The sequence below is a fragment of the Osmerus eperlanus genome, chromosome 10, assembly GCF_963692335.1.
Source record: "Osmerus eperlanus chromosome 10, fOsmEpe2.1, whole genome shotgun sequence".
NCBI lineage: Eukaryota > Metazoa > Chordata > Actinopteri > Osmeriformes > Osmeridae > Osmerus > Osmerus eperlanus.
In genome coordinates, this window is record NC_085027.1 from 16,246,159 (window position 1) to 16,269,763 (window position 23,605).

The 23,605-nt window shown below is 47.1% G+C and overlaps 2 protein-coding genes across 4 annotated transcripts; one reads left to right on the forward strand and one right to left on the reverse strand.

Moving 5' to 3' along the window:
• The first annotated feature begins 152 nt into the window (after positions 1 to 152).
• Positions 153 to 12,606, forward strand: znf821 (zinc finger protein 821). Of its 3 annotated transcripts, XM_062471584.1 has the most exons (7): positions 153 to 278; positions 597 to 707; positions 6,125 to 6,247; positions 6,534 to 6,652; positions 7,070 to 7,168; positions 7,886 to 8,052; positions 8,267 to 12,606. In XM_062471584.1, the coding sequence occupies exons 3-7, from the start codon at positions 6,172 to 6,174 to the stop codon at positions 9,207 to 9,209; spliced, it is 1,404 nt and encodes a 467-aa protein (XP_062327568.1). In that variant the 5' UTR covers positions 153 to 278; positions 597 to 707; positions 6,125 to 6,171; the 3' UTR covers positions 9,210 to 12,606. The 3 variants fall into 3 exon arrangements, with proteins under 3 accessions (XP_062327568.1, XP_062327567.1, XP_062327566.1); XM_062471583.1 differs by lacking the exon at positions 597 to 707; XM_062471582.1 differs by lacking the exons at positions 153 to 278; positions 597 to 707 and adding an exon at positions 1,078 to 1,966.
• Positions 12,607 to 13,111: 505 nt separating this feature from the next.
• Positions 13,112 to 22,706, reverse strand: atxn1l (ataxin 1-like). The gene is made up of 3 exons (XM_062470986.1): positions 22,577 to 22,706; positions 19,932 to 21,123; positions 13,112 to 19,450 (listed from the first exon to the last, which is right to left on the reverse strand). The coding sequence occupies exons 2-3, from the start codon at positions 21,009 to 21,011 to the stop codon at positions 18,080 to 18,082; spliced, it is 2,451 nt and encodes an 816-aa protein (XP_062326970.1). The 5' UTR covers positions 21,012 to 21,123; positions 22,577 to 22,706; the 3' UTR covers positions 13,112 to 18,079.
• Positions 22,707 to 23,605: the final 899 nt, after the last annotated feature.

The window sequence follows — 23,605 nt, forward strand, 5'->3', positions numbered from 1 at the left end:
AACTGGCCATTCCTTAAAACAGAAAAGCACTATGGGTCTTCGGAATGTCCCTCCAATAACGGACACTTGATCCCATGACAGCCGCCCGGATACATAGGAACCACCAGTGGCCGAGTGCTCCAGCGGCCATTCATTATACCAAAACGAATGTCTTCAGTGACGACGCTTCATCCTTGCTTGCGAATTATATTCAACCATTTCTCGGGAACTCTCACTCCACCTTCACTGCCTCCGAACAGACCTACAACGGCTATGCGATATTTTAGCGGACAGCATGGGTGAATATGCTACTGTATTTTTCATATGCAACAACAAGAATAATCATTGTTGCTACTTTAGCAGTAGTACTAGCTAGTTGTCTAGCACCATATCTGGCTAGACCTATGCATTGACATGCTATAGCCGTCGTTCCGCCCTACTGGCTGAGCTATCCAACAATAATTCCATTTTTTTCACTTGGCATTTTGTGATGTGAGGTTGACATTGTTTCTTGGATGTAATATATGCGTCATATCATTGTTATCTGATGGCTTATGCTATTGCCACAGATTTTGGTGGATGAATATATTTGCTGAAATATTTTTATCTCTTGCCAGCACTGCGGATGAATAATAATTTGCCTATCAACGTCGTGCTGCGGTCCGCACACCTCACCTCGTGGCAGTCAGTGATGACGTCAGCACGTAATGTTATGACATTGTTGTGAGGTTTGTGGGCTCCATCTAGTGTATTGAATCGATATTGATAAGCAGATTTTAAAATAGGTCTTATGTTAATTCTGTACAGTAAACCTGATTTTAAGTAACGATGTCCGTAGTGATTATTATTATTGGTATGTAATACTTTTTAATATTTTTTTATATTTGTTTTATCTACTAGCTGTATTTTTACTTAGTTAAATAGTTAAATAGTTTTCTCATTTATATATACATTTTTTATATTTATATCATTTATATATAAATGAGAAACTATATATTTTTAAAGCATTTATGAAATTCTGACATCGCAATAACTGGTAGTCTGTATCAGAGAGGAGACACCAGGGCTTTGGAGTACTTACGGGGTGTTCATACTTCTGCTCACAATGATTTGTTGATCGGCTTTTGGGCTGTAGGCCGAATTAACAAAACCAACAGAAAACATAGCCACAAGCCACATCATATGTGATAATATGTGATAGGCTATCATATTAGCATATTAATCGAATGGTATGAAGTTCATACCTTTTAAACTCATCCATAAGCCCAATATTGAAGTTACCTTATAATAAAATGCGGCAGTCTTATGATAATCAGTCCCCAGTAGTTTGTAAAAGTGACTATCAGACATCGTTGCCGTTTAACAGTCGCGTTTTGTGTTGTAATGTGTCTTACATATATAATGCCTCTCAAATGTCAGAGAGAGAGAACTCTGTTTTATTGTACATCCCACAATGCGTTGCGGTGTGCCTTTTGTGAGCATAGAGATCAGCTGAGCCCGCGCATCGCTGCAGTGCATTGGCAAAGCGACAGCAACGCAGGATCGGGGCTGCTCGGCGTATAACATCTCAGCCCGGGATTGATAGTAGCTTAACGTTGTCTCTTACAATTGCATTTATTTAATAATTAACTGGAGAATGTTACTGCTACAATGCGGAGAAAAATGTGATCACTTTTTTTAGCCATTTGGCATGGACTTTGTTTTTTTTTTCTTTCAATGCATGCCTTAATTTCTTGTCCCCGACACTCAACGTTTTTTTATGTCTGCATTAGGTAGATCGTTTTGATTACTGCAGTTGTTGTTTTTTTGATCATCTATTTTAGCAATACAATTCTTTTGGGGTGAGAGTGAATTTATGCAAGACGTCTGGATTGGTCAGGGAAAGCTTTACATTTGTCGGGGATAGGAGGAGATTCGAGTTTTTTCCAACCGGGAGTGGGGAATAATATGTCCAGGCGAAAACAGACCAACCCCTTCAAAGTTAATTGTATGTATCTCAGGTATTGTATTGTTTTCACATGTTACGCTCTGTATTCTGAAAGAACGCGCTAAATTGTTGAGGCTCGCTTCTATCTGATTTGGTCAACAAATAGCTAAGCTATACCGTAAAACAATGTTGACATTTTCATCCCACTCTTCATGGGAGCGTTAAGCGCTCACATATGGAAGATTGTATAGCCATTCCATGACTGTTCTATGAACATTGCGACCATTTGGTCTCATTCTTTCCTATTAGAATTGGAAACGAGTTGCCATGATTTTGTGCTGGAAAGGTTGTTCCTAAAGAATAAGAAAAAGCACGATATCGCGCTTAGTCTCTGCTTGACTCCCAAGGAATTCATTGAGGTGGCATAACCTCGTGTTTACTAGCATGCTGGGCTGAGGCAATTGTGGTTTTAAGAATAATCTTTGTTCGAAGCTGTATGAAAACTTGCCATGGCATGTTGGTCCCTGTTGTCAACGTTTTTAAGTGGATCTGAACTGATAGCCTATCTTACATTGCCTCTGCGTAACAACATGTTTGCGTCTCTTTCAGGATCTGATCCTCCGAAATAAATATGATTCTCTCTCAGATTGTAGACCTTCAACTGTCTGATGAGGTGCATTTGATCATTTAGGGTTAGTCTGTATTAATTTGAAATGCCGAACTCTAGCCTTCCACCATAACATTCTTGACATATGTTACTAAGGCAAGTAATTGGTCATCATCAGCACCGGCGCAGCCTGGTGCAAATGGCAATATTAGATGGACCTTTCCAATTTCAGTAAAAGAAAATAATAATAAAAACAAAAAGAAGTCTGAAAGTCTATAGGAAGATGAAAGGGTTGCTTTGTTGGTGTTAATGTAATAAGAACACTGGCATTCAGAAGCATCTTTTCAAATTGTGTACCCTGAAGGCTAAACGGTGTTGTGAAGTTTATGTAAGCATGCAGCTGGGCTACATTGTACCATGATTGGAAGTGGTCTTGTTATTTAGGCCAGGTAGATCTCTTCCCTGTCCGACTACTCCTGGAGTCAAGTAGCAGATAGACTATGTATTTGTAATCCAATGGATCCGTTTAGACTATGTATTTGTAATCCAATGGATCCGTTTATCTATCAAACCTCCCGACTGCTGCTGGAATCAATCTTCTTTGCCCATGATCTTGTTTCCCATTGCAAACTGGTGTCTCTCCATAGTTTACAAAACCGCTGCTCACAGACCTTAGGACACAGATATAAATCCACCCAAGTGGATTTTTACCAAATAATCCAGGATATGCGTCCTTTTAGGCTTCTCGTCTAAATATAGTTTGTTTAAAGACGGCGTTGATATGCATCTCGCTCTCACTCAGTAATCCCTATTGGTTAATAAGCTCAGACACTGTTCTGGAACAGTAAAATCACTGTGGTTGGATTCTCAGCAGGGCCAACAATCAAGCATAACATCCACTATTCAGACTCAGACAAGTTATTGATAAGCCTATACACTTAGCCTATACACTTAGCCTATACACTTAGCCTATACACTTAGCCTATACACTATCATAAAAGACGGAAGCTTCCCCATTTACTGCGACTGTTGAAGTAACCAGTGTAGTGAGATTGGCAAAAAAGTATTTTCTTCCATAGAGCTGGTCCAAGGACACAGACAGACAAACAGACAAAGACGGACAGGAAGGCAGGCAGACGGACAAAGGCAGGCAGATGACAGACAGGCAGGCAGGCAATCAGACTGCAGCCAGACAGACAGGCAGCTAGACAAGACTGACAGGCCAGCCAACTCAAGACAAGGCAGGAATACATTAGGACTTTGTTTTTTTTCTTCTTTCTCTACTGATCTTAACACACTTTATTTTTTAACAGACTTAGATATTAGGACTGGTTGTTTAGGTTGCTACTTAGACCACACAGACCGACCAGACGACCTGCACAGGAAAACTAATCAGATAGTCTAAGCTAATTAGGGTTGAGGGTTGGAGGGAGGGGGGCTTGAAAAAGCATAGCAGACCAAGCCCTGAGAGATTTTGTGATGATAAACAGACTACAATTTCCATTTTATTATGCTTGTAGGTTGCAAAGGGAAAACCTAGCCTTTCAGAATGAAGTTGTAAGTTGAATGAATTTGCTGGCTAATGCTGTGATAAGTCAGAGCGACAGTAAGCGCATTTTCCATGGACTTGTCTCGGAGTAGAGTTGGGAGGAGAGGGATTTGTCTTCTCCAATAAATACTCCTTACTTCCTTTTACTCCTTAAATACCAGGCCGTCAATTAGGCGAAATGAGAAATGATCTGGAATTATCAGATGTCTGTTTCACCATTCCCATGCTCCTGAACACCACAGTGCCTGTGCACGCAGAGATGGAAGGCAGGGGCCCCAGTACTTCCTGGAGATTCAGACAGTTGTATGCGTCTGTCTGTCTGTCTGTCTGTCTGAGTGTGTGTGTGTGTGTGTTTTGGAGCGAGGGGTGGTTGAGAAAAACGTGAGAGAGCTTAAATTCAACAGGGCCCCCATTGCTTGGTGTTTGAGTAGAGTTTTGGCATTCCCTCTTTTGTCTGTTTTGTTTTGTCTCCCCCCCCCCACCACCCCCCCATCTCCTCTCTCCCTCACCCTCCACTGTGTCTGTTGGCTGATGAGTTTGTCTCTTTGTCTGGATTCAGTCAGACACTGCGTCACCTCCTGCCTACAGACACACAGACTCAGAGATAACATCAGAGTGGCAGAGACGAAGGCAGGGGGGTGGGAGGGGGGGGGGGGGCGAGGAGAGAGACAGATGTACAGACAGAGCCTAGCAGTGGGGGATGGGTAGCTCTCACACATCAATCATTGGCTGTGTGCCGTGGAGCCAGCCTGTTGTAGCAGTTCATAGTTCAACACTCAGAAGCACTCTACCAATACTAATGAGTACATGGATTACTATGGGAAATGGGACCAAACTGTGTTCACATACCAACTCTTCCACAACCAGTTAACGGCGGATTGACACAGGCAGCCTCGGGAGGAATCCTGCGTGTGTGAAACGCCGCTCTGTGGTGGCACCTCCCCCCTCCCACACAGACCTAGCACCTCAGTGTTTGTGTTCCACTTCAGGATTCTATCTCGCCCAGGCTGCAATTAGCTCAACAAGCCTCAGGTAACTTCAGCCAGGGTTTCTCTCCGTTCTGGGGAACGGAGCGACGGCAAAGGAGGGAGGCCATTAATTGTTCTCGTTAGCCGAGCGCCGTTGATGTGCGAGCCACGTTAACCTCCCATCGGCGCTCGCCAGAGCTGAAACGGTTCGAAACGGGGAGAGGAGCTTGGGTGACCGCGTTCACTCCTCCCTTCTGAACCCTGGCCGGCGTATCTCCCAAATAGTCAAGCCGGCGAGTCTGTAAGAAGGGCCTCATCCAGAGATGCTGCCGGAACGCAGAGAGAGAGCGTCGGAACGCGAGGGGTTAACAGACACATATGGGCTGCCTGGGTATGAAGCACGAGCCTCCCCCTCAGAGCTGCTGGTGTAGATATAGAAACAGAGAGGGAGCTGCGTCGGAGCAGGCAGGACAGAGGGTGAGCCAGGCTGTGCTGTGTGTGGGTGGTACTGTGAGAGAGAGAGAGAGGGGGGGGGGGGGGACACAACTAGCAGTCAGGAGGAGGCTAGTGGAAAAGAGTGCAGGCTGCCTTCCCCTGGGACTGCAGCACTGTGTGTGTGTGTGTGTGTGTGTGTGTGCATGTATATGTGTGTGAGCAAAAGCAAAGTGGGGGTCGGGATGTGAGTGTATGCATATGTGTCAGTGCGCTCTTCTGCTGCCCGGCTATGTATTCTTGCAGCTTTGTATGTGCTTGTTTGGGAATAGAAAAGCATCCTTGTCAGGGAAGCCTCAGAGTATAGGTAAACAGGGTCTCTAGCGTTTAAGAATTCATTTGTGTCCCAAAAACATGCAGAACAGGGAAGTGGGTGTTGCATTCTATCCTATTCATCAAGGATTTCTCATTATGAGTTTGAAATAAATAAATAAAAGGTATCCACTGTAGTATTTAGTTGCCCGATGGCCGATCACTGAAAGGGAGTGGCAAATTCCTTTAGTAAACAGCCTGTACACTGAGGAGGCCTGGTGCCATATGGATGGGACTGGTTACTTGTAGCTGCCGGTCTGACTCTCCATTGATCCCCCATGTGTCCCCAGGGCCGTTCCATACAGCAGGCATCACAGGCCCTCTGCACACGATTAACATGGAGGGCAGGGATGACTTCACCGAGGACAGCGAATGCCACAGCACCAACTCCCAAGAGCAGGACAGCATATCAGGTACGTGAGGCCTGTTGGCCGTACGGGAGCTCGTGGAGGGGGCTTGCGGTGGGATCACTCGAGTAGGCGTGGTCAGAGGAACGCTAAATCGTACGAGTCGCTCCTTTGCGTCTTCTCCCCACCTTGCGTAGAGCAGGTGGTCTGAGGGCGGGGACCTCAGACCTCGTCCTCCTTTTCCTCAGCGATGAGGAGATAATGAACCACTGAGGAGGAGACACTTGTGAGATCTCAGCTACGACCCGGTCGTCGTCCGCCTGTGTCAATAGGTTTGTGTTTTCTCCCGCAGAAGACAGCGACAGTGACCTTGACAACCCCGGCGACGACTCTTCCTCCAACACCTCGGCCGACGACCACATGACCTCCAAGAGAGCACAGTGCCGCCTACAGGGCGGCGGGGTCAAAGAGGTCAGCTGGGCTTCTCCCGGGCGACGTTTGTTTGTTCCTTCACAGCTTTCGAAAGATAGACCCGGTCTCGGTTTGCATGCAGTGAATCACACCTAGGACCACGCCGACTATTGTGTCACAGGAGCAGTCCGTGATTCATCGAGGCCTGGGGGGGAGTTCTCTCACCATCCTCCACCCACCTGACTCACTCACACACACGTGCGCCAGCACATCCAGCATATCTCCTGCCATTAGGACCAACCAGATAGCTCAAGGAGAAGTCGGAGGTTGACAGCTTGACTATGAATCAGGACAGTCCCATGTCTAGTGTGCCTAATATCCAGCAGGATATTAAGCGCGGGCTGCAGGTTTGGACATCCTCTGCCGCGTGTGGGTCTTGACCGATGTCCCTGACCTCTCGTGTTCTGTCCCTCCTAGGAGAACGAGGAAGGGGCCGACCTGGGCAGCAACTTTGTGTGTCCTCTTTGCACCCTGGACTTCAGCTGCCCAGAGCAGCTTATCGCACACGTCTACCAGGTTAGTACAGCCTCGACCAGTACAGCACCAACCCCATGCAGCACAGCCCAGTACTAAGCTGGCACTGCCCAGTCTATCCTTGCACAACTGTGCCAAACACTAATGTGGCTAGTCCAGCTTAGTTTACCAAGCCTGCTTAGCCCCTGGGTTTGGGTTAGGGGTCTAATGAGCCATCAGTAGGTAATCGTCTCTAAACCCCGGTCGGAGCAACTCTCATCACCTCCCAATTGGACAGGGCGGCTATATCGGAGTCTAAAATGATCCAATAATCGACTTACTCTGTCCGAACCGATGTTTGACCCTGTTTGTGAACTGCTTTCATGACTAGGAATAGAATTTCACATGGACCAACAATGAGATGCTGTGGCTCTGAAGTTCATGTGTTATGCATTGTTTTGATGTTGTACCTCAATAAAAATACGTTCTTTTCTGTCTTTCACCCATTCCCTCTCTCTCTCTCTCTGTCTCTATCAATGTCTCACTCTCTCATCCTAACACTCTGTTTATCTGTTTCTCTCTCTCTGTGTGTCTCTCTCTGTATGTCTGTGTGTCTCTCTCTCTTTGTGTCTCTCTGTGTCTCTCTCTCTGTGTCTCTCTCTCTGTCTCTCTGTGTCTCTCTCTCTGTGTCTGTCTCTCTCTCTCTGTCTCTCTGTGTCTCTCTCTCTGTGTGTCTCTCTCTGTTTCTCTCTCTGTGTGTCTCTCTGTGTGTCTCTGTAGCACACCTCCATGCTGGGTGGCAGTAAGAGCTATGTGTGCCCGGTGTGTGGGCGTGCTCTGAGCTCCCCTGGCTCCCTGGGGCGCCACCTCCTCATCCACTCTGAGGACCGCCACTCCAACTGTGCCGTCTGTGGAACCCGCTTCACCGACACCAACAACTTCAACAGGTCTGTGGTTCCACAGCAACTCCCTCAGACCTGCAGAAGGGCACCACAGAGCTCTAGCAGGCAGTAACACCCCCCCCCCTTCCCCTGCCTTCCCCCAAAATCAACCCATCTATCCATTTTTAGGATTCAGGTCAATGAGAAGTTTATTTCATCCCAGGACTGTTTGAGATTTGTTTTGATTATCCTAACCTCTTCCCTCTGTACTCGTCCTCAGTGGGAAGCTGAGAGAGATCCTCAACACAGGCAGCATGGAGTGCAGCAGTGGAGACGAGACCTGCTCCATGTCCCAGTCCCTCTCCAGCAGCCCCATGGGAAACCCTGGACATTCTGGCCACCCAGGACCAGGTCACCCGGGTCATGCTGGCCCGGGCCACCCCAGCCACCCAGGCCACCACAACAACCCCGGCCTGGGCCACCAGAGTCACCCCGGCCATCATGGAGCTGGCCATCCCAGCCACCCAGGCTCAGCCCACCCTTGCCCAGGACCAGGCCCAGGCCAAGGCCCGGGACACACCCTCCCCTCGCTGCCAGACAGCCTCCTCCCCTCGCTGCCTCCCCTCCCCGACGCCCTCTGCCCGTCGGCCGCGGGGCTGCCTCCCCTCTCAGACATCCTGAACCCCATGCCCGTGTACCCGGCGGGGGTACTGCTGGTGTGTAACAGCTGCGTGGCCTACCAGCAGCTGGTGGAGGCCCAGTCGCCCTCCATGAGGAAGTGGGCGATGCGCAGGAAGAACGAGCCCGTGGAGGCGCGCATGCAGCGGCTGGAGCGCGAGCGCACGGCCAAGAAGACCAAGCGGGCGTGCGAGTCGGCCGAGGAGCGCGAGGTCCGGAGGCTGCGCGACCGCGAGGCCAAGAGGATGCAGAGGCTGCAGGAGACGGAGGAGCAGAGGGCTCGGAGGCTGCAGAGGGACAGGGAGGCCATGAGGCAGAAGAGGGCCAACGAGACGCCGGAGAAGAGGCAGGCCAGGCTGATCCGCGAGAGGGAGGCCAAGAGGCTCAAACGGCGGCTGGAGAAGATCGACCCGTCTCTGAGGACGCAGATAGAGCACGACCCCACCGCCATGGCTGCTCTGACTGCAGACATGAGCCTCTTTCAGTTCCCCTGCCCCATGCCCGTGCCCTCACTGGACAACGGCCTGTTCATGAAGATGCCCTAACAGGGTCTGGCCACCAGGGGGTGATACTCTACTGGAACTCTTACATGAGAACTTTTCCATTCTGCCTTCGGGTGGGTTGCCATGGTCACAGAGCGAACCATTCCTTGCTGGTTTACCTTCCAGCCTCTTTTGTCGATTAACTTGATAACTCTTTGGTCAACCGCTACAAAAACACAATTAATTTATTACAGAGGACGTTAAGAACTAGCCTGGCTCCGCCCTCCTACATACTTCCAGTTAATTTTCATTTTCCTTCAGTAAGTCAGTCTGGGTTTGCGGTATATTCGCCGGTTTTCTCCGGCCAATTTTTACCTGTCCAATCAGCGAACAGAGGGAGTGGCTGAGAACGATGACGTTGTCCTAGTTTGAGTTGTAGTTCAGTAATGGTGGCGGATAAAGATGCGAGCGAAGCCATTCTGTCCGTTTGTGGCAACGCTGACGAATATCCAGAAGTTAAAGCCGGAGCAAGAACAATCTTTGCTGAGTTTTGTTGGTGGTCATGATGTTGTGGCCCTCCTCCCCACGGGGTTTGGAAAAAGTTTGATATTCCAGCTTGCTTCGTTAGTGGTGAAGGAGTTGGCTAAGGCGAACGTTAGCGATTGGTTATGGCAGATCCAGAGTGGCTCTGGGCAGAGTACCCGCCTTCAAGGAAGTTAACTTCTGTCAATGGGCAGTGCCCAGACTCTCTGTGCAAATGAAATGTACGAGAGTCTGGTAGGACCAGGCTAGTTAAGAACAGGGTAGGGAATGTTTCGTATAGTACTGTTCAATATAAAGCATGTTGTAAAGAGATTTATGTGTTCTTTTCTGAGGGGGGCTTGCAGACCATAACACAGCCCATTCTGATAGGAGCAGCCACTTCCATCGAGGAAGACACCTTTTGCACATGGACTGTCAGTGAAAGGAGTGAGGGCCACGTAGCTGCAGCCCCCTCCCTCTCCTCTGGTCCTCTCTGCCAGCCCAGTGGCTGGGGTTTACCGGTAGCTACAGCTCCCCCCCCCCCCCCTCGCGCTGCCAATGTTGGTCCCTGGCCAGCTAGCTCATATCCACCCAACCAACTACCTCATTCAGGGCTGTGGCCGAGCCCTCTCTGTCCTGTGGCCTATGTTCTGACTACAAGCTTCCAAAGCTCCTCACGGACTGTTCCGGACTCTACAGAGGATGTGGGTTCATTCCCCTGGTTTGTGTGTGTGTGTGTGTGCACGCCAGGAGCATTCACAACTCAAGGAAATCGTGGAATATTCGATAGGATGCAACATTCATAAAGAACTGCATGGTGACCCAGGGAGAAATTGTATCCTCTTTGATTGATCATGTTTTTCTGTGTGTTACAAGTAGGGGTGTAACAATATATCATGGTACGATACATTGCGGTGCAAAAATGTAACAATATGTATCGTAGAGTCATGGCGATATCATTATGGATGCTGTATCCTATTGAATAAGCCCTATGTTGAGCAATGCTCTTTTTCCATTCCATAACACCCTGTTGAACTCAATGTACACTGCCTTTCACTTAAGGTCTCTTTGCCAATATGTAATTATTATTCTATTTCTTTCTCTCAAACCTCAACATTCTGTAAGCTTTGCCAAGTTGGTAACAATGTCCTACATTTTACCCAACAACTTCTGTTGCGTTTGGCTGATGCAATCCCAATCTCTGCTGCTGTTACTGTACTGTATGTTACGTTAGTTACCTCTCTAAGACGTTTTGTGGATGTGAGAATGCTTACTAAACTTTAAACTGATCAGTTGAGAGAACCTCATTAAACCGTTAAGTGAGTAGCTGTTAAACTCAGTTGAATAATAATAATACATATTATAATAAGTGTATAATCAATTTGCGCCCATACTCTGGAATTCTGTGAGTATATTAGCAAATAGTTTCCAGTTTTTCCTTATTGCAGAGTGCTTTAGCTGACTATGGGGAAGCATGCATGGCAACAACCCTGATGACTCTGCAAGCAGAGGGATATTCTGTCTTCATAACCTCATTCCAACATATTTATGCAACGTGAATATAGTTTATTGTGAAACCTAATTTTGGTTAATATTTCGTTCAATGGTATAAATTAGATAATGATACATTTTGCCATGTCCGTACTGTAATTGATTCTGTGTATTTATGTTTTTTTTCTTTAGATAACTTTTTTTTTTTTCCTCTATCGTTACCTCCTATTTGTAAATGTTTCACATCTGAGCTCTGCACACAAATATAAACTGGCCCAGTTTTGTTCTGGAATATTCCTCAAGATAGGAACCAAGACTGGTTCTCTGTTTGAGCCACTCCTTGACCAGTTCTTATGGAGCAGGGTAACTACCACTACTAGAACTGGATACTTCAGTTGTCCTGAATCACTAGTCTAGGAGTGTCTCAAACCTCTATGCAACAGGGGTATATATTTATTCATAAGGGAAATTTGACACTTTCTTTTGAAACTATGCAGTGTGTTAGAAAAAAAAAAAAAAAAAAAAAATGGACTCAAATGTATAGAACTGTGCAACTCAGGCAATGCAACTCAGTGAAAGCCTCTAGCCCTAGATTCAGCACCCTGGTCCATTTCTCAGACCCTAGCCATGATGAGATGGTTTGGTAGTCGCGTAAAGCCAGATATGCAGGTGTTTGTTCCACAGCCACGATCAACATGTCGACTTTGGAAGGCGTGTTGAGTTCTGAGATATGGACAGTTTGAGTCTGAATCTAGTTCACAAGCTGATGGCAACAGGGTCATATCATCTACATGACCATGCTCATGACGAATTTGTCATGCACCAGGTCACCATAACTGCTTTTGATACAGGATTGATCAACTTCTCAATTATGTAGACTACTCGGTGTATGGACATCTTACCATAATGAATACTAGGTATTCTCAGACATTGATGTGTCGGCATTTTCATACAGAAAAAAAAGGTGTGTAAGAAGCTATTTTGACATTAAAATGAAAACAATCTTCAATTCCATGGTTACGTTTGTGCTTTTGACCAGCAGACTTGCAGTGTGTCTAATTAGATTTATGCATGACTTAAAACTGCATTTCTCCTAGAATGGTTCAATATGAGCTTGTGTTCTATTATTTTATGCCTGCCTGTTTCTGTCCAGTTTCATTGAAAGATGAGAATCTTAATATGTTGTATGAACTTTGGCCCATTTACTAGTATAAGGATATTTTTTATTAATGTCCATGTTTACAAAATGAATCATTTATTTAAAAAAAGGCCAAAATGAATGAGGGTAACCAGAAGTGAGAACACTGTTGTGTAATGCTAGTTCTGTTGTCACATGCACACTGAATGGCCTCTTTCGGGAAGCCCACCCATGTTACCGCATTAACAGGTGTACAGGTCATGAAACCGGGAATAGAATGTGGAAATAAACATTGACTTTATCACATTGTGTGAGGGTCAGTGCGTTTGTCTGTCTCTCTAAAAGAAGTCTACTCCACAAAGCTCCGTCATACCTACACAGCTAACTTGTCCAAAGGCAACTTGTGTGAATAGAGCAGGCAGATTAACGTACATGAAAAAGAATTGTATCAATCTCAGTTTAAGTCTATATTAATCTCAGAGGTACAATGCCTGTTCACACCTGGCTCATACAGGCCATTTATCATGGTGAAGACCAATCCAGAAGCAAACAATGGGCCACTTCAGTCCACTTACCTGAGCCTGTTAAAGAAGACATCAAAAAATGACATGACACATACATAGGGTAATAGTATATATATATAGATATATATATATTATATTGTGTTTACTTAACAAACATGATAAATGCAATGTCTCCAAGAAGTTAGCTGTAACAATAAAAATACAATATCTTTGTGTCCTTAAGTACATATAATTAAAACAGCAAAACTAAAACAAAACTGCCCTAAGTAGTTCACAGAGAGGTACAAATATACAGTACAAATCTATTTTATTCAAAAAGGGTACAAATAAAAAAAGCAACAAAATATTGTTATTAATGCTTTGCAAAGTTCAGGTAGGTGTAGGGTATTCTAAGGGAGCACTTTGGGTAGACAACTCTAAGGCTTCTGATAAAGAGTCAATACATAATGGTACGGCCATACAATATTAAAACTCACTATACAAAGTTTATACAACCTGGATTATACTTGAGGATTTAATATTAGATATACATCATTGCATATATTTTGCAGATAAAAAGAAAAAAAAGTTGCTGTTTCTTTTTAAAACTGGTCACACGTCACATAAAAAGCAGTGTCACTTAGTGCCAAAAGTACAATGTCAAATTAGAAAATACACACAACTCTTTAAAACTCTGAAACCATTCCAAATATCCTGATTTAATTCTGCATCTCTAGTGCCTGGCAGCAACACTAACAGCTCTTCCTGGATTCACCTCAGCCATACAAGATATTGGGCCGAACCGACGGGGAACATTATACAGGGATCATAAAGCCTTTTACCCATATTCACAGAACAAATCAACCAATCATTATACAATGATTAATAAACCGTAATTAATAAACCATAATAACTGCTTTGAATTTCCAAAATTTCTCTCCATACCCGAATGAAACAACCCATTTGGACAGTCTGGCCAGACAGAGGACACGAATTCAACAACATCGAGCACAACCTTTGACCTCCAAAATACCTCCTCATTCCCCCACATCAACAACCACGACGGAGAGGTTAAGATGGGCATGTGAGTGTTTGTGAGCGTGCGCACTCCTGATATCTCACAGTTGGAAGGGAATTTTTGCAACCTATACATATTACACATGGTGTGCTGCGTGGTTGGCAATGAATTAGTAAAAACATTCTAGCAGGGAGTTACTGGTCCAGGCCTCTGGCAGCCCTAAAGACCAGCCCTGACAGGATTCCTTGACGAGACCTATTCACACACAGATTGAGGCCATGTCCACATGTTTCTGCTTATGAATAAAACAGGAGTGCCAAGAGCAGTCTATTTCTTCTGTCGGAAAAGTAAACGTGATAACCAAGTCACTTGTATGTATCATTCCATTAACTCATTGTACGAAGCAGATCTTAAGGCGTTATCGACAAGCTGGATAATTCTAATATAAAACCCTACTAAATATATCTGTACACACATGCACACAAAGCTTGAGTGACTGATTCATGATTGTGTACAGAACTCTTCAATTAACCAGCAATTTGTTTTAAAGCAATACAATGAAGGGCAAATTAGTGCAATTCTGTTTCTTGAATAAAATCCTAGTAATAAAAGACTACAAGTATTTTGGATAAGAACAGTGAGGTCATGGCGGACTTAAACATTGGCAACCTTTTCCTGTCATTCTTAGCCAGGAGGAGAAGAGAACTGCTGAGATAACAACTCCTTGAACCTTGCACCAGTACCCGAAGGATTATGATGTAGCACAGGGAAGAGTAACTGAACTGCCCTGATAATGCCAGTGGGTACCAGCTTGACAAACAATCTGAAATTGTCCGGATAACGACGAGAGGTAAAGACACGGGAGGCACTGCTTGCACCATGTAGGCCTAAGACATCTCACCCAGAATACTTTGATTGGAGCGGATCCGCTGACATCTATGACCTCAGAAGTGGCACACGTGTTCTCTTTCATGTTTGGCTCCTGCTCTGTGGCAACGTATGGTGGAAGTAACTGCTAACTGAGAGAACACTGTGCTTTATGAAGGAGGTTAGTGACCACTAAGCGTCTGTTTTACACACAGGGGGGGGGGGGGGGGGACGACAAACCCAAAATTAAACAACACCCCATATTCACATTCCATTAGAGGGCACTGGTAAAGAATAACTAACCAAAGAGATCAGTGTATAATGACTGCATCAGCCAACTTCTTATATACATTACAAACGTGCCCTACTTAGGGCGCTGAAGAGCAAAACGCTTCAGAGACTTTACTGCATAGCACATGCTAAGACTACATTAAAGGTTTTCAGGTATTTTGTGTACTACTATTGCTTGTAGCGCAAAAAAAACTAAACTCATAAACGTACTAATGTAATTGAGAGGAAATGCATGGTGCTTGTCGGTGACGGCACGACTACTTCTCTCAGCAAGCGTTAACTCATTCTAGCTCACCTCTGAATGGCTATTTGACCACCACGTTTATGTCCGAGCATCTCGTTTGATCAGATATAAAAGGGTTGGTTCAAACGACAGCATTAGAGGATGTCAGGTGTATCCAGCTCTCGGTGAACGCTCCCCTCAAGACTCGTCGTCACAGAACAGGCTGAGGTCGTCTCTTTGAACAATGAAACCCTGAGGGGGTCGAGCTCGACAGAAACGTTCTGGAGTCAGGAGGGCTTGGAGGGGGAGGGGCAGTACGGCCTCGTTCTGATTCAGCCGTCTATATATAGAGAGTGGAGGCAGGACTGAGCACACAATGATCTGGCTTCACCTCAGCGTCCAGGAGAGGGACAGACCAGCTCTGACATCCACTAATACACAGGCAAACACACCAGCACACTCCTACACAGTATCAGTGGACATTAATGCTAGGATCAGTGATTGAGCATATCTTATGACACAGGTGATACAAGAACAATGACACAGCGCAGACAAACACTGCCAGTTCAAAAGTGACATTAAAAACAGGAGTGAGGTTAAACATTTTGGTGACACTACATTAACAGTAAAAAAAATTAAAAAATTAAAATAAAATGGAACTTTGAGATTCTCGCTAGATTATGGGAATGTCTATGTCTGTCTGCTATATGGAATGCCATCATCACAATAATGTCTTGAGTGATTTACATGGGGTTTAATTGCACTTAATATTAATTTCATCCTTTCGAAGGTTCTAAGTGACTGAAATCTTTGTCAGAAATAGGAAACTGCAGCATTTGTCTTGGCTAATTTGTAAACAGTGTCAACCATGCAAGTCAGTTTCTCTTTCCCTCTCCAAATACCTTAAGAATACTTCAAAGTTCAAACACTACAAAAACATATTCCCTTCATAAAAATCACTTGTGATTCCCATTACAAGGTCAGTGTGAATCAACGTGTGAAATTCTATGTGCAATACAAGACAATCTTAAGATCCCCTGGAAATGAAATATTGCCATGAAAATAATACAGGGTCCTACACTGTACATTGATCAGGAGACAATAACCAAAAGAAAGAACATAACAGAGACCAACTAAGAACCTAACCAACGCTTCCAATCAAGCCTCTCTTGGAGATACACTTGAATAAAACCAGACAAACCAGCCACACCAAAAATATCAGTGATTAGAACCTAAACGTATTAGTTCACCGGATGAGAGATACCATTTCTCTGAAATTAAATACACGGTTTACAAGGAGATAAATGCCAAAGGCATGCTTTGATTGTGAATCTGAAACAAATGTACAAGTAACAAACATTCATACTAAAATTGTGCATCACCTCTAAAATCAGCGCAGGATTAGGTCAGGGTTGGAGAGGAGTATTGGGTCAGATACATAAACCGTGCATCCTGACAACACGAGAACCAAAAGAGGAGAACTCCCGGGCTCCGCGCTGCGCGAGGGTAAGGGAACGTCACCCAGCCTTGTGCTCTGACAACTATTGCTTTGATTTTGGTAACTGAGCGAAGACTGAGCAAACTCTTGGGGCTATGGCCACCCTCCATTTTTTCTAACCTTGAACTGCCCCCACCTCAGACCTACGGGGCTGGTGCACTAAGGGGGCAGGAGCCTGAGGGGACATCATGGATGGCTGTTCGGGGGTTCCACCTTGGGAGTGCTGCCTGACCAGGCCAGTTGCCAGCAGCCAGCTCCTGCTCCATGCGGTGGTACGGAGGATGGCTTTGCTCCCACGGGTGGCTTTGGTGGAGACCAGCCCAGTGCCCCCAGGACAGAGACGACAGTTAACAGTAAGCAGCCAGGCTGGGGGAGGGCTGTGAGGTATAGCAGGTGGGCGGGGGAGTGGAGATGGGGTGGGTGCATACAGGAAGTGAGGTTTTTCGGGAAAAGCGCGACAAAACTGGAATGCTATCGCGGGAAACAGACGTCACACTGGAGGGAGGGGGGGGGGGGGGGGCGGGGCAGGGCGAAGGGTGGTTTCCTGGTGTCTGAGTTGTAACAGACTGATTGACTGATAAATATGTTGATTGCAAGTCCTCTGCGGCATGCCACACTGGGCCGACTGGCCCCTAGTAGGTGAGGCAGGGAGGGGAGCTCGGCTGAGGTACCAAGCATCAACGCCATGACGCGGGGGGCTGGGGGACGGCGTCAGGCCGAAGGCGTCTCAGGTAGGATCTTTCTGAGAGGGGGCTTTAGCAGGTAACAGAACCATGATCAAAATGGGGGAGGGGAAGAAAAAGAGGGAGTGAAAAGAGCGTGAGCGCTTGACTTCAGCACGCCCTATGTCACACACACATGAGCATTACCAAGCACGTTCTTCCTCAGTTCCGGGGTTCCCGATGGGGTGGTTTGGAGAGAAACGAGGGAGTCCGGTGGGTTTGACTGTCCCCTCTGACATGGGTATGGCTGGGAGTGGTGGAATCACAGGAGGGAGGGAGGCGCAGTGAGGGCTTTGGTAGGAAGATTTACCAGCTGGCTACATGCTCTCGAAACTGCTGCGTTCTCACCCCATCACTTCTCCCAAGGCCGGGAGAGCAAAGCCCCAGGCCCCTGACCACTGACATGACACCTCCGACTGGCCTTCAGAGAGGAGACCCAACTAACCAATAAGCGAGGGAGGGAAGATCAGATGAAAACAAATAGCTTCTATTCTCATTAGGTGTGCAAAATCTCAAACATTCTGAGGCTACATTCTCACTGTTTTTCCTCTTTCGTTCTCTCTATCTATCTCACTCTCTCTCTCTCTCTCTCTCTCTCTCTCTAATGCTCATGCTTCTCGCTCTGTTAGTGCCGGTGATGTGTGCTGCCGGTAGTTGATGCTACTTCCCAGCGTTAGAGCGCCCCTCGATGGACAGTTTGACCTCCTGCGGGATGAAGGAGGGCCGCGAAGAGCCGGAGGCACTCATCTGAGGACGCGTCCCCTCCTCTCCCTTGATGGCGTATCTTTGGAGGCCGGGAGCCGACCAGCGTCTCTGAGACGCCCCCAACACGGGCGACACAACCCCCGGCCCGGCACGACCAGAACCCTCCGTGTGCAAATAGTAACCGCTCTGGCTCTGGGCGTGTTCTGCCGAAGTCCTATTTGGTCTGGCAGGCATCTCGCCGTGTCCGACGTTCCCAACCTGCATGGGCTCCTCCTTATCCCCCCTGTCCCTCTCCCTCTCTCGGTGAATGCGATCCATTCTGACTTGGGGCTGAGCTCTTGGCTGCTGTGGGGCGGGGGGTCCCATAGGCTGGGGAGTAGGCCCTGGTGTGGAGCTGGCCTTGGTGGAAGTCCTGACTGGGGCCTGCTGCTGCTGGTGCTGGGGGGTCTGCTTCTGCTGCTGGGCCGGCTGCTGCATGGTGATGGACACGCACACGTCTCCCACCTGGAGGTGGTGGCAGGCCAGGCCGTACAGCTGCGCCGTGCGCTCCGGGTTGCAGGAGGACCAGCCCTGGCCGAACACGAAGAAGGGGTGCTCCGGAGGGACGTCGATGGTCACCTTGTTCTGCTGCTCGCCCACGGTGAAGTGCAGGGCCACCAGGCCGGCCCGCTGCTGGCTGGCGCGGATGTCCACCACCATGCTGGAGTCGATCTTCAGCCCGCCGCTCACCTCGGCGCTGCGGACGAAGTCCTGAGTCTGCAGGTCCTCCACGCGCTTCAGCTCCCCCGTGGCCAGCTGGATGATCGCCCCCTTCATGAAGTGGGAGGGGTTGGAGGGGGCGGGGGCCGGAGCTGCCAGCGGGGCAGGGGCCTGGGTGAGGCCTGCCAGGGCTAGAGCAGAGGGCTGCTCAACGGCTAGCAGCTCCGCTGCAGCCCTGTCTGGGAGGCACACTCTGGCTGGGGGGTCAGAGGCTTTAGTGTAGGGGGTAGGGGAGGCCATGTTGGCAGATGAAGAGGCGTCGTTGGCCTGGCCGGGGTAGTGCTGCTGATGCTGCTGATGGTGGTGGGGGTGGTACTCCAAAGGGACCAGCACTGGCTGGCCATTGGCCAGTATGACGGCGTGACCAGGCTGTTGCAGGGAGGTCACTCTGGGGTCGACATAGCTCGCAGGGGAAGCCGCGTACACACTCCGCCCCCCCGCTTCCCCATGGGCCTCCCTGCCTCTCTGGGAGCCCTGGGACAGGTTCAAGGGGGCGAAGGACACCTCTTTGCGGACTCCACTTCCACCTTGGACCGGAGAGGCGAGGCGACCCACCACCTGCTGAACCTGAGGGAGTAGAATCACGTCAGTTTAAGGCCCTTTTATGAAGCGATGAAAGTCTACTACTCTCACTAACGTTTCCGAAAATGTGCGGCCTCAAAGTAAAGTCAAAATGTATGTGGCGCATTTAAATAGGCTTTTAAGTTAAAGCCACAAATCAGACTACTTCTTGTTTTTCGTGGACACTGGTGTGAGGACAGTCAAATGCTCTACACATCTACAACTAAGCAGCAAGGAAGTGGGGTGGTGCACGAAATAAAGGCAATTGTCTCACAAACATGAAAACTGTTTAAAAAGTACTTACTCATAAAATAATGAAGTCAGACAAGCATGACAGAAAACCCAAAATACAACTGCACTCAAAACCATGTAAGATTATGATACATTTCTGCAACTACCTAATGAAAACCTGCCATTTAACACAAGGCCATTTTTCTGTCGGTTTTAAAAAGGGATGCGTTTCCGCAGCACCAGGGGGGAATCTTACCTCCAGGTCGGTATCTGGGGTGCTGCGCTGGCCCGGCGAGGCTCTCTCCTCCAGCCTACGGCTCTTCAGGCCCCTGTCCTGAAGGTGCTCCAGCGCTGCGGAGCCACAAGCCACCTGCAGCAGCCGAGCGTTCCTGGCAACGTACACCGAGTCCTGGAGCATCTCCCTGGCCCCCTGCTCCCTCTCCCCTCCGTTCAACTCCCTCTCGGCCTCCTGCTGCCCGCCGTGGAGCTCCCGGGGGGTGGGGGCAGCCCTGGTTCCCTGAGGATGGTAGAAGACTGGCACTCCCCTAGGACTGAGCTCCATGGTTGGCAGGACGCCGACCGCGCCCAGGTGCTGCTGGGCGGCCTGCTCTGAGGACAGCATCAGAGGGACCCCGCCCGACGCGGCGACTTTGGCAAAGGTGTGAGCAGACACCTGGGCGTGGGGAGGAGGGGAGACCACCCCCTCCTGGATGACTGATGGGTAGGGGACCAGGTGGGAGACCGAGTGTTGCTGGGGAATGGCGCCTGAGGGAGAGATCAGAGAGCTGGGGACGAAGCCTGGGGGCACTGCGTAAGGGACCGCGGCATACGGGGAGCTGATGAACTGCAATGAGGAATGGGGGATCTGGGCATATCCGAGGGGTGGGTAGGGGATACCCGGATGTTGAAGGAGAGAAGATGGTACAGTGTAGGCTGGCGAGATATGGCTCAACACTGGGTGGAGACTGGTTGAGGAGTAGGTGACAGAGGGCAGGGCCACTTTGTAGAGCATGCCGTACTGGTCGACAGGCACTCCCGACATGCCATCGGCACTCTCCAGGCCATAATGAAGGCCAGGCTGAGTACGCAGCCACTCACTGGCTGGGCTTCCTCCTTGAGGGTCACCACCGGCCCCTGAGCTCTGTGTGGCCAATTCATCCCCTCCACCTCCACCTCCACCACCACCACCTCCTCCTCCTCCTCCACCACCACCACCTCCACCACCTCCTCCTCCTCCAGCACTACTACTACTACTGCTGTTGTTGTTGTTATTGAGTGGGAGGTCCCTCTTCTTTGGAGGCAGGCACTCCTGGTTGCGCTCATGAACTGGCTTCATGGCGTCGGGGCTGTAGTCTGGGTGTGTGACGGTCTTGACTAAGCTTTGAGGGAAGTCAGCACCACGGGAACCAGCTCTGAGAACCTCCAGCTGACCTCATCCACAGCCTCACCTAGAATCACCAAGAGGAACAGTTTGACCATTTAGCTATCCTAAGTTGATAAGTTTATATCAACCTCATTACACACACACACAACCCCAATTATACACATGTTCATCATACTTGAGACCAAGTTACCGAAATAAAATATTGGACAGCAACAGTATCAGTATGAAAGGAAACGGTGTCACTTAATTACAGAATATGCAGTCAACACCATATGAGAACACATTACTTAATTCTAAACATTAAAGTGTTTTAATAATAGTAATAGCTCTGAATGACGTTTACAAAAGGCTCAAGCAAGTATATGATTAGGTGTAGACACAGTCACTTCAGTTCTTTTTGTAGAGTGCACCATTCGGTCTACCATGGCAACAAGTCATATTAGGGTTAGAGTTTAACTGTCTGACACAGTGAGTCACAATATCCACAGAGACAGATGGAGATAGGAAAGATTACTACACTTCAACTGCAACCATAAAAAGGACTGTCTTTCAAATGGATGATTCAAAATCCATTTGGAAGACGAGTTTTTCCTTAGCTTAATTGCATCGTGCTATTATTAGATGATGCAGTGTATTCCATCAGAAATAAACTCGATTAAGAGAATGCAAGGGGACGGACAAGAAAATAGATTTGGGATTGATAAAGGACACACCCACAGCGTCCACGCCCACAATCAAATAAAAGTAAAGCTTCATAAACATTCTGTAAATATTTTTAGCACATCCTTATGTCACATGCCCCTCTCCACGTTCAGTAGCTTAAGTACGTTACCCTTCAGTGCAAGCATTCCGTTTACAATTAGCCGCAATTACAAATACTCTGTGCCAACCAGTTATATTTGCAGCGAGGTGCAGTAGCTGCCCTGTGTTAAAAAAGTGATTAGCGCGAATTGAAACAGATTACCACCGCTGTCGTATACTGTACAGTAACCAATGGATGGTCATAGAATGGGACTTCCACCACAAAGAGTCATATTGTCGCAACAGTAAAATAGACATGCAGCCCAACTTAACGATACTCGCGTTTTTTTATTAGAACTAAACTAGTCTCGCAGATCGGTGTGTCAAAGTAGCTAGCTTAATCTAGTAGCTAGTTTGTGGCTAGCATGGGTGGTTCCTGTGTTGGGTCATTCACTTATGTTTGCAATAACTGAATTAGACTCATGATATTATTGACATAACAACTGTCAACATTTTAGTATTCGGTGAAAAGCACAACTTTAGAAGATATTCAATACTAATATATGATAAGGCCAGTCAGCGTCATAATTTATGTCTTGACAGGACATCACCGTATGCAGCGAACACTACTGTCTGTACGCTGCTAGCAGCGATGGCTAACGTTAGCCAGCTAGATGGCTAGCTCAGATAGCTTCTCCTCGCCTAATATTCGCAGTTAGTTATAGCACATCTACACTCTACAAACGTCTCTTTTTACTCTCATCTGCTTAACTTACCATCAATTGTCATCGTGCTTATGCCCTTCGTCCCTTACGCGTTGTGAAGAGTTGAAATACTTCGGGAAATTAGATGAAATCAGGGCTGATGAGTCGAGCCCATTTGGGAGGCCAGTAGAGCAGACGAAAACCCAGCGGCGCTCCGAAATGACGTCACACATACTACATTCAATTTCCTGCATTTAGATGAAAAGCGGTCGTTATTTGCTGTAGGCTAATGTTTTTTATCTTTGACGCTTATGCATATCACTCTTGCAAGATTTTTTTTCATTCATGTTCGTGAGTTCGCTTTCAGAACGAAAGCTGGTGGAATTCTGGATAAGAGCGTCTGCTAAATAACTAAATGTAATTCCGGGAACTCCGTTTTACCGTCACTACCTTGCTATTATGCTGTTGACCGCTGTTAATTAACAGACAACTTAAATGTTGACATCTGATTAGTCGATTTGACATCCATGCATTAACATTACTTCCCTCAACTTAAAGACAGTGTTATTTATAAATATCAATTTGGGGGGAAATTATGAATCAAGTGGACAGCAGATGGAGCTGCGAGTTTGATGTAAGTGGACCAATCCGACACCATAATGGATTGGATTTGGAACGTAACGTCTTCACTCGTTAAAACAGTCGTCTATGATGTTGAAATAAAAAATGCGTAAATAGCGACATAACGGCACACTGAATGTGTTAGATGGATCAACCAGGTTCCATTCAAAACACGAAGGCTTTTGCAATCAGGTGGTATTGCATTTAAGACTAGAGAGGGTACAATTTCTGGGGAAATTGTAGGGTGTGCTTGCTTGCGTCGGTTGCACAGGGATCCGTTTTTGAATGACATTTTTACAACTGATTTCTGTATATTTTATATGAAAATGCATACTTATTATTTATAAAGATTAAATAGATTTAAAAGCATTTTTTTTTTTGCTGCTCATTTACAACTGAAAATACGAGTGAAGTGTAGAATGAAATAGATGTCTTCTCATTTCCCCTGCAAGAGGCAGCCTCATCGTTGAATCAAAACGA

Bases quoted from the DNA above. Each gene is read 5' to 3' on its own strand.
- znf821 (XM_062471582.1), top strand. From the start codon at position 1,927: ATGTCCAGGCGAAAACAGACCAACCCCTTCAAAGTTAATT. The intron at 1,967-6,124 runs GTATGTATCTCA...ATGTGTCCCCAG, and splicing joins CAACCCCTTCAAAGTTAATT to GGCCGTTCCATACAGCAGGC. The intron at 6,653-7,069 runs GTCAGCTGGGCT...TGTCCCTCCTAG, and splicing joins AGGGCGGCGGGGTCAAAGAG to GAGAACGAGGAAGGGGCCGA.
- atxn1l (XM_062470986.1), bottom strand. From the start codon at position 21,011: ATGAAGCCAGTTCATGAGCGCAACCAGGAGTGCCTGCCTCCAAAGAAG. The intron at 19,451-19,931 runs GTAAGATTCCCC...CTACTCCCTCAG, and splicing joins CCCCAGATACCGACCTGGAG to GTTCAGCAGGTGGTGGGTCG.